The 18,506-nt window shown below is 43.1% G+C and overlaps 1 protein-coding gene across 1 annotated transcript in view; it reads left to right on the forward strand.

The window, feature by feature from the left end:
• The window catches only part of Ush2a (usherin), a 653,036-nt gene that overhangs the window by 260,963 nt on the left and 373,567 nt on the right, over positions 1 to 18,506 (forward strand). The window contains exons 24-29 of the mRNA XM_060365102.1: positions 275 to 454; positions 2,554 to 2,684; positions 5,758 to 6,031; positions 12,741 to 12,944; positions 13,071 to 13,151; positions 15,594 to 15,778. Coding sequence (XP_060221085.1) covers positions 275 to 454; positions 2,554 to 2,684; positions 5,758 to 6,031; positions 12,741 to 12,944; positions 13,071 to 13,151; positions 15,594 to 15,778 — 1,055 coding nt within the window. The remainder of the gene's footprint in view (positions 1 to 274; positions 455 to 2,553; positions 2,685 to 5,757; positions 6,032 to 12,740; positions 12,945 to 13,070; positions 13,152 to 15,593; positions 15,779 to 18,506) is intronic.

Raw genomic sequence — 18,506 nt, forward strand, 5'->3', positions numbered from 1 at the left:
AAAAAAAAAGGCAGTATTCTTGCTAATAGCATATGCTATTTTTTTTTCATAAACCTGTTTCTGTGGATTCACTGTGAGTAAGCTAGAGCCAAACAGAGAGTTGCAAGCATTCCTGTGGCTACCAGGGTGACGTGCATGAATTGTGACTTTCCGGAACTTGGGGTGCAAATGCTTCAGGTTTCTTGCCTTTGAGTGTAAGAGAAAATGGATTGCTGGAAAAGAATTTCCAAACAACTGAATTCTGCGTGTTCCCTGATGCCTGTCACATTTGCAGAGATAATCGGAAGAGGCTTTGTGGGCTGCCTCAAGGATGTGCACGTCACGCAGCGTTCTAGCCCCTCCGTGACTTGGAGACCCGTGGACCGGCGGAGCTCCGAGGAGCAGCTCAAGGTGTATGACAGCTGGGAGGGCTGCCCCGCTGCCCCAGGAGAAGGAGCTCGCTTTCTGGGAGCAGGTGAGGCGGAGCTGGTGGCTTAGCGTGGGTTAATTGACTGTCTATCGGAATCACAGACTAACCGGGAGTGCTAAGACAAAAGGTTAACTTTGTTTAGTTTGGTTTTTAAATTAAATTATTTATTTATTCACTTTACATGCCAGCGTAGCCACCCCCCTCCTCTCCTCCGAGTCCCACCCTCCCTCTGCTTTCCTTCCTCTATTCCTCAGAAAAGGGGAGGTCTCCACCAACAACAACCCGCCCCAGCTCACCAAGTCACATGAGGACTGAGTTCATCCTCTTCCCCTGTGTCCTGGTAAGGGAGTCCCATCAGTGGGAAGTGATCAAAAAGCAGGCAACAGAGTCCATGTCAGAGACAGTCTCTGCTCCCCTTACTAGTGGACCCACATGAAGCCCGAGCTGCCCATCCGGTCCATATATGTAGAGGACCTAGGTCTAGTCCATGCATGGTCCTTAGCTGGTACTTGAGACTCTCCAGGCCCCTCTGGGCCCTGCTTAGTTGGCTCTGTTGGTGTTCTTGCAGTGCTCCTGTCACCTCCAGGTCCTTTTGTCCTTTTCCCCACTTTTCCACTAGACACCTTAGGCTTCTTCCAGTGTTTGGCTTTGAGTCACAGCATGTGTTTTGAACTGTTGCTGGGTGGAACCTCTCAGAGGACAACTCTGATAGGCTCCTGTCTCCAAGCACAGCAGAGTATCATTAATAGTGTCAGGACTTCTGTGGGTGGGGGCATCTCTGTGATAAGCTGGGAGGATATGAGGGGTGCCATGGAGACTGATGATGATACCCTCTAATTAGACAAGACTCCTAGTAGAGTGAGGAGAACATCAACCCACCCACAGAAACGTCAATCCAAGACGCACCCTGCCTATGAGACCTGCAAGGAAAAAGAGAGAACAGATAGAGCAGAGACTGAGGGAATGTGCAACTAAAGCCTGACCCACCGGAGACCCACCCCATGGAAAAGGGGCTCTCAGTTCTCCAGGTGTTAGTGCATAGCCAGCCCAGCCTTGTGGCTTCTAAGCCACAAGGAACACATCCTGCTGGGATCTTGTGGCCTTCTGAAACCACTCATTGATAATGAGCAAAAGAGAGGCCACACCCCCTTCTCATGCCCCCCCCCCCAGCCTTCTCCTTCTCCCTGTTGCCCCTAAAGGTCTTCCAACACATCCCACTTGTGAAAGATTTGAAGATGCTCAAGAGCCAAACTACATCAATGTATTTGTTAGACACATCCTGGTCTAATTTAACCTCCTCCACCCAATTTACCTTAATGAGTTTATATTGCAGAAGTGTGTACATTGAATCACACATTTATTTTCAAAGTATGAATATAAAATATAACTGCTAAGATTCATGGCACGTATTTACAAGTGACATCTCCGGCGGGCCCCAGAATTCTTGTTTGTATGTGAGTGTCACAGTTCCCATGTATAAATCAGGTGACAGATGTCAGCATGCAGGTTACTGTGAAAAATGTTACCAGGAGTTTTTTATTGCTGAGTCAACCCCCCTCCCCCATTTCCCTTATTACATAGTTGAGCCATGTCTGTCTTTAGAGCTCAGCAGGGAGTTACACAGGCCTCTGAGAAACAGCTGGTGAATAGGACCATCCGTGCACCACTGTAGAGGCTGAAGGAAACTGTGATGCAGTTTCTGTCACTTCCTTCCCACCCATCTCTGTGTACGCCCCACCCCACATGGCATGGCCCTGGCGTAGCTTGTCAGATGTAGACTTCCTCAATGGACACTCCTGTCAGCCTCCCATTCCATGTAGGTTGGTCATAAGGTTGCTTACACTGTGTGTAGATCTGGACTGTAGTGATGAAGGCAGCACTCTGAGCTTGTCATCACTTCCTTGAGGGGCTAAGTGTCACGGAGGATGCCTGTGAGTTCGTGACTGAGAAAGTAATCTGTTTCCTCTTCAAAGGCTGATGAAGTTCACCACGGACCCCCACTAGATAGCAGGAGAGGCGTAATGGCACTGATCTGTCTATTCTTTGGTGGGATTTTTACGCAAAGGCAGTGCATTCCCAGATGCTTGCCGCACTGTCTCAGCGCCTGCAGTATGCTGATGTGCACATATGCTCTTCGCTTTTAGGATTCCTGGAGATTCGGTCAGATGTGTTTCAGGCTGCAAAGGACTTTGAGATTTCCCTGAAGTTTCAGACTGACCAACTAAATGGATTGCTTCTTTTCATCCACAACAAAGATGGACCGGATTTTCTTGCTGTATGTTAATGAATTTAATTAAATTTATTTTAAAATATCAGGCCTAACTTTGAAAGAGATGAATTGTGTTTTAGCACTAGACACAGTTGGGATTTTTAACATTTACTTTTTTCCTTTCATGTTTTCCCTCAAGTAGTCTTTAGTTTTATAGACCTGGGAAATGACTTATAGGGTTAAGATAATTTTTTAAACTGGCAGTACTACAAATGTTGTGAATTGAATAAAACAGAGCAGATGTTAAAAATTAAGAGAATCCAATTTAGTTTCTTGATACATGAAAAATACCTCTTCATTATCTTTTGATATAGTTTTAAAATGGACTTTATATACTTCAACCAATGTCTGATAAAACCCAGTATGATGGATGCTAATAAACAAAACATTCCATTTGAGGACTCAATTATCATCCTGTGTGTCTTCTGCTTTCCCAGCTCTAACCATAGCTAACATGTGTTATAATTCTGTGTTTCTTGCTGGTATGCATTTTTAATTTGATTAACATATATGAGCGAGTGTTATAGATTTTGAGATTTATGAAAATGTTATGGACTGTATTTTAGGAACTTCTATTATTCACAGTGCTCTAGGTTATTTGCATTTTTTCATGGAGGCTGTCTATTTTCAGGGCTGTGTAATATGTCTCTCATCAGTAATGCCTTGGCCATTTCCACATTTCCGTTATGGTAGGCAGGATTAATATGAGCAGTTTGTAAATTTCCTTAAGTGCAGCGAGAAAGTATAACAGTTTCCCATTTACCTTTAGTAGTCACCCAGATGCTGTTGTCAAAATTGAGTGTAGCGTTGGTGAGACAGCACAGCAGTTATGAATACTTTCTCCACATCGCTGGCCCGTCCCAGAGATATGTGTTTATGTCCTGCCTCTTCCGGCAGCATCTCTCTTGGTGTTTTCTGCACATTTTAAACTCAGTGTCGCCTCTGGTGCGAGCCCCTCCTGGCACTCCAGCCTCTTTGCCTGCTGTGTGTGTGGTGGAAGTACTGAACCCTCGCCCATTTGCACACTAAAAATGTGTGAGATGAGAACTGTCTATATCCATTGTGTTTGTGTCACTTTGAGCAAATGCCTGACAGGACTAAAAGGAAAAGTTTATGTTGGCTCGCTCTGCAGCCCTTGGCATGTTTTTAGAACATCGTGATGGCAGAAGCTACTCCAGAAGCTTCTGCTTAAGAAGGACAAGGCTTGGGGAGGGGTTGGGGGAAGAAAGGCAGGGACACAGGGTCCCTTCAGAAACATGCTCCCGTGACCCACATGCTCCAGTCTGTGTATCCCAGAACCGCCATCTCACAATAACTTATTCTTATTTTGTCAAGTGTATTTTTATGTATGTTCATGAGTGGTTTACTCGCACATATGTCTGTGCATCATATGTGTACAGGTGCTCACAGAGACAAAAAAAAAAAAAAAAAAGAGGGTGACAAATCCTTGGAACCTAGCATAACTGATGCTTTTGTGCCACCACGTGGGTCCTGGGAATCGAACCCAGGTCTTCTGCGAAAGCAACAGGACCTCTCTTTGGTCTTTTAACCCACTGTGTTCAACCACGGCAGAGGTTGAACACACACGATCAGCCCTGGAAATGGCTTTACCTGCACACACAGGGGTGTCTCCTTATCTCCAGGGTGATGCAAAACTACCAAATTAAGAGTCACATAGCCTTGATTTTTCATGCTCAAAATTAATACACACACATACACACACTCATACACACACACACACACACCAGCAGAGTCTGCTGGATGGTCTCCTATACGTATACTCTCGGATTTAAATGAGAGTTTGTTGAGCACGTAGCAAGGAAAGGTAAAATTGCACAGACGGGCAGCCGAGCAGACAGACAGAGACAGACGGCACTTCACCATCAAATCATGTGCTCAAAACTTCTAGCAGAAATCACGTGGAGAAGGCCCATTAAGCCCATCAGCTAGCATTTCAGTGAGGTCTGAATGGAGGAGGATGTCCTGTGGCCCGAGACTTCTAAGCGAGAGAACCAACAGCAGTGGGAAGGTCAACTCATCAAAACAGTTGCTCACGACAGCCAGCAGAACCCGAGGTTTAAGCACAGGGCTGTGCCTTAGCACCTCTAAATCTTTCCCGACTCTCAGGGAGTGAGTGACTCATCTGCCCTCTGCCCCTGTGATATCCCATCACTCTCTGGGCTACAGGAGTTTCCCAGATGCTCCTCTGCCATCGGTGGGATTTTAGGGAGCTGAAGGAAGGGTAATGTCTGCTGCAGACATATCATAAAGACATCGACAGAGAGGACATACCCCTTTCCCATCAAGGTTTAATTTATTTTATTTTACATGCTGATATTAAGCTTTCAAGTAGAATAGCAGCTGATTTCACACCTAAAACAAAATAAAAAATGGTGTGTAAAATAATTATCATGCAGCATTTTGAGGGAAAACATAAGAATGTTCCCTCACACTGAAAATTTGGGTAAAATATGCTGACATTAGAAAATGGTGCATTAATCTAAAAGACTACACAGAGAGGCAATTATGCTAGAGATTCAGAACAAAACTGAAACACCGAATCAAAATATATCTTACAAATTTGAAATTGAGTTCACTAACCATTTAAAACAAGCTTCATCAAGCTTGACATTTCATTTTCTTATTGTCTTGTCAAATTTCCTCCCAAATTAAATTGATACATGCAGTCGTATTTTCTCATTTTCTAAGAACTCAAAAATGGAGTCATAGTTCACAGTGTGCTCTTCTTCAGTTTGCCAGCCGTTTATAGGAGGATTTAATCTGTTAACCACATTACACAAAAAGGCGGTGTCTCTGTAATATCATGCTGTGGAGTGTAATCATGACTGGGTATGGGTTTGTTTGACTCAATACAACATTCTTCATGGCAATTGTAAGCTTGTGAAATATCTCATTATCCATCGCTTCAGCTCTGCTTAGGATAAAGTGGAACAGTTTATTGGGTGCTTTCGGGGAAGTGTCTTGCTTTTCCTTGGGAAACGGACCTTCTGCTCTTGTCTCAGCTGCCATCCTGCTGCTTTTTCATGAGGCCTTTTGCTTCCTTGAATATGAAATACAGATGGAGCTGAAGAGCGGGCTGCTGAGCTTCAGGTTAAACTCCAGCCTTGTCTTCACACAAGTGGATGTCAGTCTGGGCCTGGCCTGCTGCAGTGGAACGTGGAATTCAGTCACTATCCAAAAGGAAGGCTCTGTGGTATCAGTTGGTGTGGATGAACTCGTGGAGCACACCTCACAGGCTACGGCCCACACTCCGCTGCTGAACTCACCTGTCTACCTGGGTGGGGTCCCCCAGGAGTTGCAGGACTCCTTCCGACACCTGGCTCTGGAACAAGGTAAGCTCCCTTCAGAGCCATCCACCACCGAATATTTCTTAAGCAGATTTCTAATGTATTTTTATTGTTTTGTTATGTTTTAAAGATTTGGTTTTATCTTATGTTTGTATCTTGCCTGAATATATGTGTGTAGACTGCACGATACGCAGTGCCCTCAGAGGCCAGAAGAAGGTATCAGATCCTCTGGAGCTGGGCTTACAGAACATGAGAGATACTACGTGGGAGCTGAAAATCAAACCCAGGTCCTCTGCAAGAGCAGCCAGTGCTCCAGGCTACTCAGGCAGCCCCAGATAGTCCTCTATGCTGTTCCTAAGGGCGTTTCAGCATACCAGCTAGAGTCAACATATTTATTCCAACATGTCTTCAGCAAATAAAATTGTCACACACATAAATCAATTCTATATGTATTATTATATGCATGTTTTCCTTGAAAACACACACAGTTTGGGATTCTTGGATTTTGATCATTATATGTGAAGGTTAAAAAATACAAGTTTATATAGGTATAAATGAACATCTAGGAAAATGCTGCAATTAATTTCATACTTTTCAACTTCTGACGCCTAAATTCATTATCACTGTGGCTTTTAAGTAAAATTTTTGGGCAGAAAAAGCACATGAAGTGGTGAGTTTAGTAGAATCCGAAATATATTTGTGAAAAATCAGACAGCTTCATCGATAACCATCAGAAAAAAAGAGTTAAACACTTAACCTCACATTTAACCCATGTACATTTGTATTTAACTAGAAAAATGTTTTAAAAGGCAGTTGGTCATGTTGGCACCAGAAAGGCTGGGGCAGGAGGATGACAGTTTTGGAGGCCTCCTGGACTGGGCTATATGGTGAGACCCCTGACCCAAAGACAGGAGGAGGCAGGCTAGCAATACCTGAGTAGACTTGCTGAGCACTCCTTGTGAGACAAAGTAAGTTCTTCACAAGGAGCCTATGAGTGAGGCACAGTGACCTGGGAGCCCACCTGCCGGACAGGGAAGGTGAAGGATAGGGAAGACTGCCATTTGCTGGAGGGCACGTGATTAGAAAGCAGAGGGAAGAGAGTGAGTCTGTCACAAAGAGCATGATGCCGCAGTTTGGTCTCTCATTGCAGTGAAGTATTCTTTTGTCATGAGAACTTTCGGTGTCTTCAAAAACTCAGAAATGTTACGGGAATGTGTTTTTGTTTTAATCCCATGTGTAGGGGTGTGGGGCTGCTTCAGATTGTCCACAGCAGCTGACTATGATTTGCCTTGTACTCTAGCAGGGGCATGGATTTGCCGCTGCAGATAGTCTATGTTTAGAAATCGGGGGGAGGGGGTGGAGGAGAGGGCAGATAATTCAGAGATTAAATGATGCCAGACCCCAAGAGAGGCGGCTGCATGTCCCCCTGCTGCTCCTTTCCCTGCTGTCCCTGCTCCTGCTGCCAATTGTTTGTCCATTCTGCCACTGGCCGTTGCTGTTTGTTGCTGTTTACTGGATTGCTGGTTTCTGGGTGATTTCTTGATGAGGAAGATGAAATTTGCCCCGAGGAACCTGATACCCCTAGTCAACAGGAAGCAACCCAACAATATCAACTCCTCTTTTCTCCTCTAACCTTTCTTCCCTCCCAGTGTTCTGGGGTTGGAAGGGGTATGGTATAGGAAGGTAGGAAAAAGAACCCAATAAAGTAGAAAAAAAAAAAAAGCCCAGGTATAGTCTTTTGATTGGGGTTCACTGTTGCTCCCCCTTGGGGAGTGACGGAGAAAGCATAGCGTCTTCCAGAGTGTGGCCAAGCATGCCATCATACAGAGAACATTCTCTGCACACTTTTAAATCTGCGCACCGCAAATAGTTAAAATTTCCGTGGAACAGTCCTTGCCTATTTGGTAAGTACATAAAGATTTAAATGACTTTGGATAGAAAATATATGGAGCGCTGTAAGGAGACTTTGAGCTGAGTAGCAGTAAGGAGTTAATGAATAACCAGGATCTAAGACAGTAATGACATTTTCAAGGCACTTAAGATGTAGCAGCTGCTAAAAATATTACATTCATACAAGACTGTCTAGATTTCCAGGCTTTCCAGTATTAGAAAGAATCTGGCACTTCTCTGTGAGTGAGAAGATTCCATCCTGTTTACGTGAGGCTGGACAGTATTGGATAAAGCAACCTGCTTCTCCAGGCTTAGACTTTAGAATTATGCCTAACCCTCTTACAATTGATGGCCTTGGAGACATGAATGAAACAGAATGGTGAGCTGATACTGAGAGAAATTGAAACCATCAACATAGATCCAAAAGGAACAATTTTACCTATACTAGATGAAAGTCTATGATACTAGCTTTTTTTTTTTTTTTATGTATGCCTGGACTAAAATTTCTTGATGTGTATTATCATGTCATGGTTCTGAACCACTGATAAGCAATTGAAGTCTAGTATGTTTGAATGTAGTAAGATACTTAAATTAGGTTTCATCAGCATCATCATCTTCCCAGATTTCCTAGATGCGATGAAATAATGGTAAAAATTCTGGTTCTGAGACCCCTCCCCCACCATGTTTCAAGATTCTGACTTAGCTACTTTGAGGCGTGCGGATCTATTTTACCTGGATATATACTCCCCTAAGAAAATATCCATCACATGGAGATTCTGCTTCCAGCAGCCACATGCAATGGAAATGAAGCATGTTTGCTTAATGTGTCTCTTTCAATCCTCTCAATAGTCTCTCTCTCTCCCCTTCATCATTTTCTGTGCTTCCTAATTAGAGCCTCTTTCTCCCAGGCTCTATTTTGTGGTTATATTCACACTTTTCTTTTTTTCTCTGGTCATCAATGTAATTGTCCTTTGAATCAAATGTAAAATTAATTTTCCTCTTTGTTTTGCAAGTTCTGGGCAACTTAATTTGCTAAACTTGTAACACCCCACAGGATTATGGGAGTTTGTCTCCTCCAAAATACCACTTACAACAAGCACTGACAACCGAGGCCAGCCTTAACTGGCCCAGGGCACGTAACAGCACAGTGTAAACTCTTCTTACAACCCCTGGAAGACAGGGAAGGGGCAAGCTAGAACCACCCTGCCCGCCTGTTGAAGCATATGCCCGACTGCTGCTTCTCTGATCCTTCTGCATAGACACTTGGGAAATGTCCTAGATATTTAAACTATGGGTGATGGGGAAGAGGAGGAGAGGTGGAGGGGCTTCTGTTCTGTACAAAAGCAAGGGTAGTAAGAAAAAGTCTCCACTCCTGCCAAGAGATCCTTTCCCAGCTCTTTATGATCACACTCATCCAAGGTCTGAAGTGCCTTGGGTGTGTTTGGTGGCGCAGAGCTGAGTCATCTTTTCTGGGGAGTCTGTTGCAGATGAAGGAAACCACAGCGGGGCCCTGCAGGTGAGCTCAGCAGCTTCTAGGTGGCAGGTTAGGGCCCCTGGAAGTCTGGCTCCACAGTTGGTGCCTGCAAACCTCCTTCTTGCCCCTCTAGACTCCCTTTATTTGCAAAATGAAAGATGGTTACCAGACCTGTGGCCTTTTCTGACTTTAAAGATCTACGCACAGTGAATTGGTTTTCACATCACTGGAGTTTTAGCTTCTGAAAACTTTAGTGAAACACAATGAGCTTGAAACGTAGACTTGCAACCAGTGTTTGTTGTGTCTGTATGTATGTGCGCCTGTGTTTCTAGGTTCACATTGCAAATGAATGTGCATGCCTTGGCCATACGGAGGCCAGAAGTCACCCTTTGGTGGTGCTCCTTGGATACTGTCCGCTTGTTCATTTGTTTGTTTATTCAGCCAGTCATTTATTTGTTCATTTCTTTTGAGATCTGGGTCCTTGACTTGCCTGAGCTTCTCTGGTTGGCAAGATCGGCTGGCCGGAAAACCCCAGAGATCTGCTGTCTGTACCTCCCCAACAACAGGATTACAAGTACTAACAAAAATGTTCAGCATTAAAAAAAGAAAGACCTTCTATTACAATTTTTGTATCCAATCTCTATAACATTTATACATGTACATAATATATTTTGATTATTTTTACTCCAACTCCTGCCCGCTAACACCTATGGAATCTACTCTTCACCTTTAATTTCTTGCCATCTTTTAATTTATATTTTATAACTTACTGAGTCCAATATGTGTAGCCTATTCAGGGATGGGTGAGGGTCCTGACTGGAGAATAGTCAACCTACCAGGCCCTATACTCCTAACAGAAACTAACTTCCATTCTCTATTGGACATGAATAGTCAAGAGCTGCTAAGCTAGGGCTGGAGGCATGGAAGCCCCTCCTTACTCCATTTTGGAATGTGCACTAGCTTGATCTTGTTTGGGTCTTCAGGAGGCAAACATATTTGTTAGAGTTTATGCATACATCAGTCCTGTACTGTCCAGAAAACCTTATTTTGCTATGGTCATCCTTGACCTCTGACTTTTACAATCGTACCACCATCACTTCTATGATGGTCCCTGAACCTGAGGTAAGGAGAATGATATAGGGGTAGCATTTATAGCCGGTCATCCAGCACCATTTTCTCTGAGTTTCTTACATTAATCATTTCATGGAGATGTTTCTCTGATGAGGTCTCAGAGCTGTACTAATCCATGGGCACAGAGTCATCAACTTAGAGGGCAGTTTGATACCAAGTATTGTTTTAGAAAATAGCAGTAGCTGTGCCCTCTGGCCTGTGAGCTTCCCAGTCATGGGTTCTGGCTCAGACTAATACTATCAGGGATGCATTTCATCCTCTGGAGCTGGACTTAAATTCAACAATAAAACAAATGGTTGCTCCCATAACACTTTGTGACACCATTGTACCCATCAGCATATCTTTTCCAGTCTGTTGTTCTTATAACTTGCAAAGTTCATAGCCTGGGGAGGCTGATGGTGAATATTCATCCCCTAGCAACCCACATATCACTTTCAGTATTATGAAAGCTGGCCAGCAGGGAGGAAGCATCTTGATTGCTACATGTGACCAAAGTCTGTGGTCTCTTCAGCAATAGGGTCTTACCATAAAGTTCTGATGATGCTCAGCATTTTCGTTTGGTTCCCAAGGATAGAAGTCGGGTCCTAACAACTGCAAAACAAGCACCTTACCTGTCTGAACCATCCCACCAGAGGCTTTGCTACCATTTTAAGTAGCCCTTTCAGTGGCATTGTGTACAAGCATCAATGTCTACACATCCCCTTCCTGTTTCCGGAAGCCCCACAAGAGTACAGAATTTTTTAGAGCAGCATAGACACATTATGAAAGCTGCCTTTATTTTGCCCTTCTTTGGGGGGAGGGAAAATTTGGTGCAGATTGTTGACATGAGCCTCATAAGTATCATCAGAAAACTACTTCTGTTAATAACAGAATATTTTGGTTCTAAATTTTCCAGCAAGGACATCTTATGCAACTCAATTCAACCAATGGTTTTTTTGTTTTGTTTTTTGGTTTTTGGTTTTGTTTTGTTTTGTTTTGTTTTGTTTTCATGTCTACCATGTATTGAAGATAGACTAGCAGTATTGATCAGTCAGACCTGAAGGAATTAGAATAATAACCAAGGTGTTTAAAAGAAAGTTGTCTGTGCTTAACATGATAAAAAAAATAATAAGATACTAGCTAAACACTGAAGAGAACAATTTGGCCATTCTGATCTTTGTGATCACTAATAGTCTATCCAGACTTTTCAAACTTGACGTTGCATTGTACAGAAGGAAGTGAGTGTTTGTGTGTGTTTTGGGCGTGGGGGGGGGGATGATTGTGATTGCAATCTAGCCTCAGCCTTGCTCAACCTAATTTGGGGCATATTTCTGGACATTGTCTGGCCAGACTTTATGGACCTGCCATTCCATGGCTGAGCTGTTATGTTTATTCTGCCATTCCATGGCTGGCTGTTTATGTTTGTTCTCTAGCAAATGCGTAGTGAAACCTACAAATTCATTTGTTCACTGGCAATGACAGTCAATGTTTCAAGTTCAGCACGTAGGCTACACCTTCTTTGACGTTTATGGGTTAATGCTGCTGACACGGAGCAATGGCCTTTGCTAATGTGAGTATGAACCCAGTGTGCGTTCAAGGTGTATATTTAAGATGACAGAGCACAGAGAAAAGAGTAAAGAGCACAGTCAACTTGGCTTTTTTTTTTTTTGGTGGGAGGGCTGGTTTAGCTGGGATGTGTTCCATATCTGTAAGATGATTATTAATTACATGGCTCATGGAGTGTCTGGGGTGAGGTGGGGTGGGGTCCTAGCACACGAGAAGCAATGTTTGTTGTTTTTCTTCTTCTACTGTCCTACATAAAATTTTCTTAGTCTATCTTGTTTCTAAATCATACCAATCCAAGGATAACTGGGGGAGAGGAGGCTTACCACTGACCCATAGTAATAATTTCCCCGTATTGACTAGGCACATGGAGAGACCTGCCTATCTTATGTGAAAGTTTACATTTTACTTTATGGTTCAAAGAATTAGAAACTGTAGGCCTATATAGGCAAAAGAAATCCTATTTAAGTGCCAAGGTGGGACTATCATTATCTATGCATTTGCAGCTCTTCAAAATGATATTTATAAATACATCTCTGGAACTATTTAGCTGGGTGAAAGGCAAGAGCCATAAAGATTTCTTGAACAAGGCTTGAAAGTTTAATCATTGTCCCTAACTGAGCCCTCCCCTAAGAGGCAGAACTACAGAGTACAAAAACAGTTGGTCATTAATGACCCCAGCCCTTTCTGTGACACGAATCTCTTTCTGTTTGCTAGGGTTCCGTGGCTGTGTGAAGGAAGTTGCATTTACACGGGGTGCTGTCGTTAACTTGGCATCTGTGTCCAGCCATGCTGTCAGAGTCAATCAGGACGGATGCCTATCAAGTGACAGCACTGTTAACTGCGGGGGAAATGACTCCATCCTGGTTTATCGGGGATGCGGGCGCAGTGTTTACGAGAGCGGTCTCCAGCCCTTTACAGGTAGCGTGGAGGTCTCTAAATTAAATGCTACAGGTCTGCCATTAGCTTTCCTTCCCCGTGCTGACAGCCCTCTGTGAGTTTGTAGGAAGCTGCTTTTCAACTCTCTGCTTCTTATTTCCCTTTAAGAATACCTGTATCGGGTTACAGCCTCACATGAAGGAGGTTCGGTATCCAGCGATTGGAGCCGTGGACGTACACTGGGCACAGGTAAAGTCTGATGATTTTCAAACATAGCTGTGCACACACATGCTTGTGTCTGTGCACATACAAACTGCGTACTGGAGCAGTACCAGGTTTGTTCGACAATGACTGTGAAAAAAACACGGTACAGCTCTGGATTTGAGTTTGTAAGAATTAAGTACATGGTTGCTAAGGCTTCTCCCCTGCCTTTAGATGCAGAGAAAGGAAACTGAGTTACTTACAGATTTAATAGCTGCTACCACGCTATTTCAGAGTGAGAAACCTCTCAGCTGTCTGAATCGCAAAGGTAGAAGGCAGACATGAGGATAGCATCAGCCTGGATGATACCTTCTTGAGTCTCACAGAGAGCTCACTCAAAATTCATACTTGGTTAGAATCAGGTATACCTCTTTATCACGTCCTAGAATATGTTTGTCATGGCAGTGAGCAACGGCATTGTAGAGTGATTCTCAAGGACGAGAAGTTTCAAATTAGTTTAATGATTTTAAATCGGAGAAGAAACGACGAGGAGACTGTTAGACCGGATTCTGGACACCTGAGCAGCAGGAGTTTTGTACTTCTGACTGTGATGGCTCATTCTTCCCTCAGGCCGCATGATTGGGAGCTATTGATCATCAAGTGTTTGGTAGACCAGTAACTGTTCATCAGTCCAGTCAACTGTCTGTCAGGAAGTCCAGCACATCAGTGGTGGCTGTCGTCCCTGAGAACAGTTTCTCCAGCCAGTAATAATTGGCCTAAAACATGTTTGCACCATGATATTCTTTCACATTTCTCAATAGTAGATCACCACCACAGACACCCTTAAAGGGATCTTCATTTGAAGGGTGTGAAATACTGACATAGATCACAAACAATAACTTTCAACGCTTGCTGCCTATATATTTTCCAGAGAAGATGATAGGAGGCTCTCTTGAGATGGCTTAAATAATTACCTACTTACAGACAAGACAGCAAGGCGAATGTCCTTTACAACTGCCTCAACCTCAGAGAGGGCAGAAAACTCAGAATAAAATAACCATGGGTAACTGACAGCTTCTGTTTCACAATCCAGCGTGTTCTTGGCAAATATACTACAAAAGTTGGCAATTTAGTGGGTATCTAGAAAACATGCTGTTTACATAGCTTACTCCCCAAGTTGACCCCGCTGTAGAGCTCTGAAGGCACAGCCATGATCTGGCCACGCAGCCTATGTCAGGAATCCACATTTGCAATCTGACCGCAGCACCAGGCAGCTCCCGAGGGCTAGGGAATAATTGCACTATTTAATTATTTTTGAGTTGGTTTTGCTCTGTCCCTTATGAGAAGACCATCTGGTAGACAGTACCATCTTTGCCCTGCACCGCATTTCAGAACTAATAAAATCAGCATCTCTCCCCTTGTCTCTCTCCTGGCACCTCGGTTGCGTACTGCTTTCTGTGGGCGCCTGTAGTGTTTTCCGTGCAGAGAGAGCTGTTCTCTGTGTCTCCTCTCATCCTTTATGTTCACTTTGCTTCCTTTGAAGCTGTCCTGTTGTATTGGTCTGAACAGTGGAGTCAGGGAGGAGACTGTTTGATGCAGGAAACCTGACTGTCTTCCACCGTCCATCGAATGGGCTCCGAAGCCCAGGAGCAGTTAGAGCCGCACCCTCATCCATCATCCTGCCACACAGTTCCTTGGGCTCTTTCTTTGTGTCCCCAGTGCAGTCAGCTGTGATGAAGTTGTTACTGATCAGAGCTGTGTAAATATCTAATAAATAGTTAAAGGTTATGGATTTCTGAAATCAGGGCTCAGCCTGCAAGGTCTTTTATAGTTCCTATAAGTGTTTTCATTTTGTTCTGAGGTACTCTGAAAAGAATGTCTCTAAAACTGATTTTAAAGTCTATCCAGGGCCCCAACTCCCTTAATCCCATCCCCAATGCAATTAAAACTGTATCCTATGTATCATACCTGCTTTGCCTTTTTTGAAAACCGTTTTAAAAAACAATTAAATTTAGAAAGTGAAAATAGCCATTTAAGTACCATACACAATCACATGTGTGATTTTCTTTCTTTTTCCGGCTACCTAGAAGACATAAAACTGCCAGCTCACTGGGTATGATAACAGACTAATCACCTTGCTCCAAAGTGGCACGTGTTATATGGCTCCACCTTGTTACCTGCCAACCGTGTGCCTCCTTCCTGATGAGTGTTGCTCAAACAGGTCGGGAACAGTCGGTGTTTGGAAGAAAACCTGGTCTCAACTTAAAAGGATGTTATATCAATGGAGTTTTGATGGTTTTGAAATATAGCTTAAACTGAATGGCTCAAGATGTGCAGTCATATTAAATCAATGCTGAAAAGTTACAACTCTAATAAATTGTATTTATGCTAATGGTCGGGTCTGATTTACGGCTGCCGTTAAAAGTGAGGAATAGGAACAATCATCTCTCACACTGGCGCCTACTCTCCCTCTCTTTTATTCTTTCCCAGCTCCAGAGAGTGTGCCAACTCCCTCAAGAGCCCAGAGCATAAGTGGATATAGCATTGAGGTGGCCTGGGATGAGCCTGATGTGGTTAAAGGCATCCTGGAGAAGTACACCCTGAAAGCCTATGGGGAGGGCAGTCCCCAGCCCCGCGTGCCCTCTGCCAGTGCTGAGCTTGAAGACACCAGCGTCGTCAAGGGTAAAGGACCCCTTAGGACAGTCCATCTGACAGGTTCCTTTGTTTTGATTTTGGATCACAAAATGTTCTTTACACTTTATTCTCCCCAAATACATGTAATAAACAAGTTTTTACCCAGTAGAAAACAACAAAATGAGGCAGAGCTTGATGGCACACCAGAAAGCACAATGCTTGGGAGCTAAGGTAGGAGAATAATGAATCCAAAGCCATCTTGTGTTACATCTTAAATATGAAGGCAGTCTAGGCTATATCAGAGTACCCTGTTTCAAAACAAACAAACAAACTCAAAAAATAAAAAGAAGGAAAAAACCCACCAACCAAACAGGGAAATCAGTGTGATAGATCCTGTCTCTATCTGCCTAGGATAAAAAGTGTAATTCTATACAAAGCACACAGACGCCAGTGAATATAGGTCCATTATTCAGTTCATCTTCTCTCCTTCTTCTAAGGACCAGTAATAGTATTCATAGCCTTCAAATATTTCATAAATGTCTTTTAAAAGTCATACAAACATGCATATGAAAAATGTAAACCATATACGTGTATATACATATACAAATCCATGCACAGATATATATATGTGACCACTTTACATATTTTACCATGTAAAACTTTACTCTTTGGGATTAGCCCAAGTTCACAGAACCATTATTTATTGTAAAATTGCTGATTAAACCTAATTATCTGAAGGTGGATGGGGGTTGTAGCCCCAGCCATTTGACTGGCAAATCAGGGAATCAATTTTTCACAGTGCAGCTGTCCATGAAGAATGATTAGAAGAGAAAACACCCACACCTCACTGACACATCCTACACCAAAATCCGTGTGTGTGGGGGAAGAATACTTTTCAGCTTTAGGAAACGTTTGAGCAGATTTAACTAGAAAACCAAGTAGAAGCCTTTGTCCTTAAGAGGAAAATCTCTCCTCTTTCCACTACAGGAAAATATCTGTAGCTGGAGTCTTCACATAGGTGTGCCCATGGGCACGCTTTCTCTTTTCAGCATTCTTGTACAACCTCAAGTCTTTATTCCCCATCTTTAGAAGTTATATGTGTAGTCGAAATGTGTACGCGTCGCCAAATTTTATTTACTTGTTGCGGATGTGTTAGTGTGAGCACACATGCCACCGTGCATATCTTGCTTGACATCAAGGACACCTTGAGACTGTCATTCTCTCATTCCACCATGTGGGACCCAAGGATGGAACACGAGTCATTGGGCTTAGTCTTGAGTTCCTTTACCCACTGAACAGTTCATCATCCCATGGCCAAATTTTATATAGAAAATCATGTTTTCCACTTCCTTCTTCTCTCTAACACTTCCTGATGGAAGGTCAACCTCACTATGTCCTTTTTCCATGCTGCATAATTGGCTAAGCAAACCGGAAGCTGCCAAGCAGTTCATCATGACAGAGCTCAAGCAACCAATCCCACCGCATTTCTATAGCAGGACCAGGATCTCTCCCTCCCATTTCCACAAGCCCCTACTTATAGTCTACTTTTTCCAAATTACCCAAGTATGAATATCACCTCGACATCCCACTCACTGTTGTCTTCACAGTTTAGATCACATTAGATACTGCAACGGAAGGTGAGTTCACCGTGCAGGATTTAGTCAACTTTCTGATCACTAAACGTATGATCCCTTGAGCATTACTGTCGCCTTCTGATCGTCTATTCCCCCCACATATCTGTACTTGGCAGTCACTGTCTACAGTGTTTGTCAGACCCCTCCATGCCTTCCTATACTGATGACGTCAGACTGAACCTCTTCTCTGAACACCTGGAGCACCAAACCTCCTGTGACTCTTTTGCTAGTGTGAGCATGAGTCTGTCCTGCAGGACTAGGTGTATCTGTAAGGGCCCTCCCAGAGAGGTTTGACAAAGGAGGAAGAGTCTACCATGAATGTAGGTGACACTGTCCTGTGGGCTTAAAGTGCAGAAGGAATGAAAAGGAGGAAGCAAAGTGAGTACCAACAGTCACCTCTGCCTGCTTTCTGACTGAAAACCCTTGTTTTCATATGTTGCTTTTACCAGCTATTTTTCACAGTGTTGAGAAAAGTAATATAGAGGGATTTTAAATAGCCTTCTGGGTTCTTCTTTCATGTTTTTTTTTAACCTTTGAAACGGAAAAATAGTATATACCCAAAAGAATATTATTATGACGTGATCCATTCTAGCTCAGAGACTTCTTAACTGTTGCAAGTTGGACACATCAGTTCAATGCTACGTGTTTCAGATTCCATTATGCTAATGAAAATGAAATCCAGCTGCTAACCCTGTAAGACAACCAGAGCAAACGACACATTTCTATGTGGAAGACATACAATGATGTTTGGCATGGGAAGCATGAGAACAGCAGCTGTCCAAGCCTGTACGCTATAGGCACAGCTCTTAATATCTGGTGAATTTTTTCAAACAAGTAAGCAGTGATTTCAGGGGTTATCCCTTCCAAAAATTTATACAAATTTTCCCAATTTGTACTTCTGCCAGCAAGAACATAAGAATTTACATTTCATTTCATCTTAGCTACCACTAAATTTTATGTTTTTTTTAAAAAACCTTTGAAATTTTTAGAATGAAAAGTTTGAAAGATATTATTTTAATTTATACTTATTTGGTTGCTAGAGACACTGTTTGGATAATTACTAGTTATACTTCTTTTGAGATGTGGCCTAAATTGGCTGCTTGTTAATTTTTCTAGTGCCTGGGTCACATTTTTC

The sequence above is a fragment of the Meriones unguiculatus genome, chromosome 11, assembly GCF_030254825.1.
Source record: "Meriones unguiculatus strain TT.TT164.6M chromosome 11, Bangor_MerUng_6.1, whole genome shotgun sequence".
NCBI lineage: Eukaryota > Metazoa > Chordata > Mammalia > Rodentia > Muridae > Meriones > Meriones unguiculatus.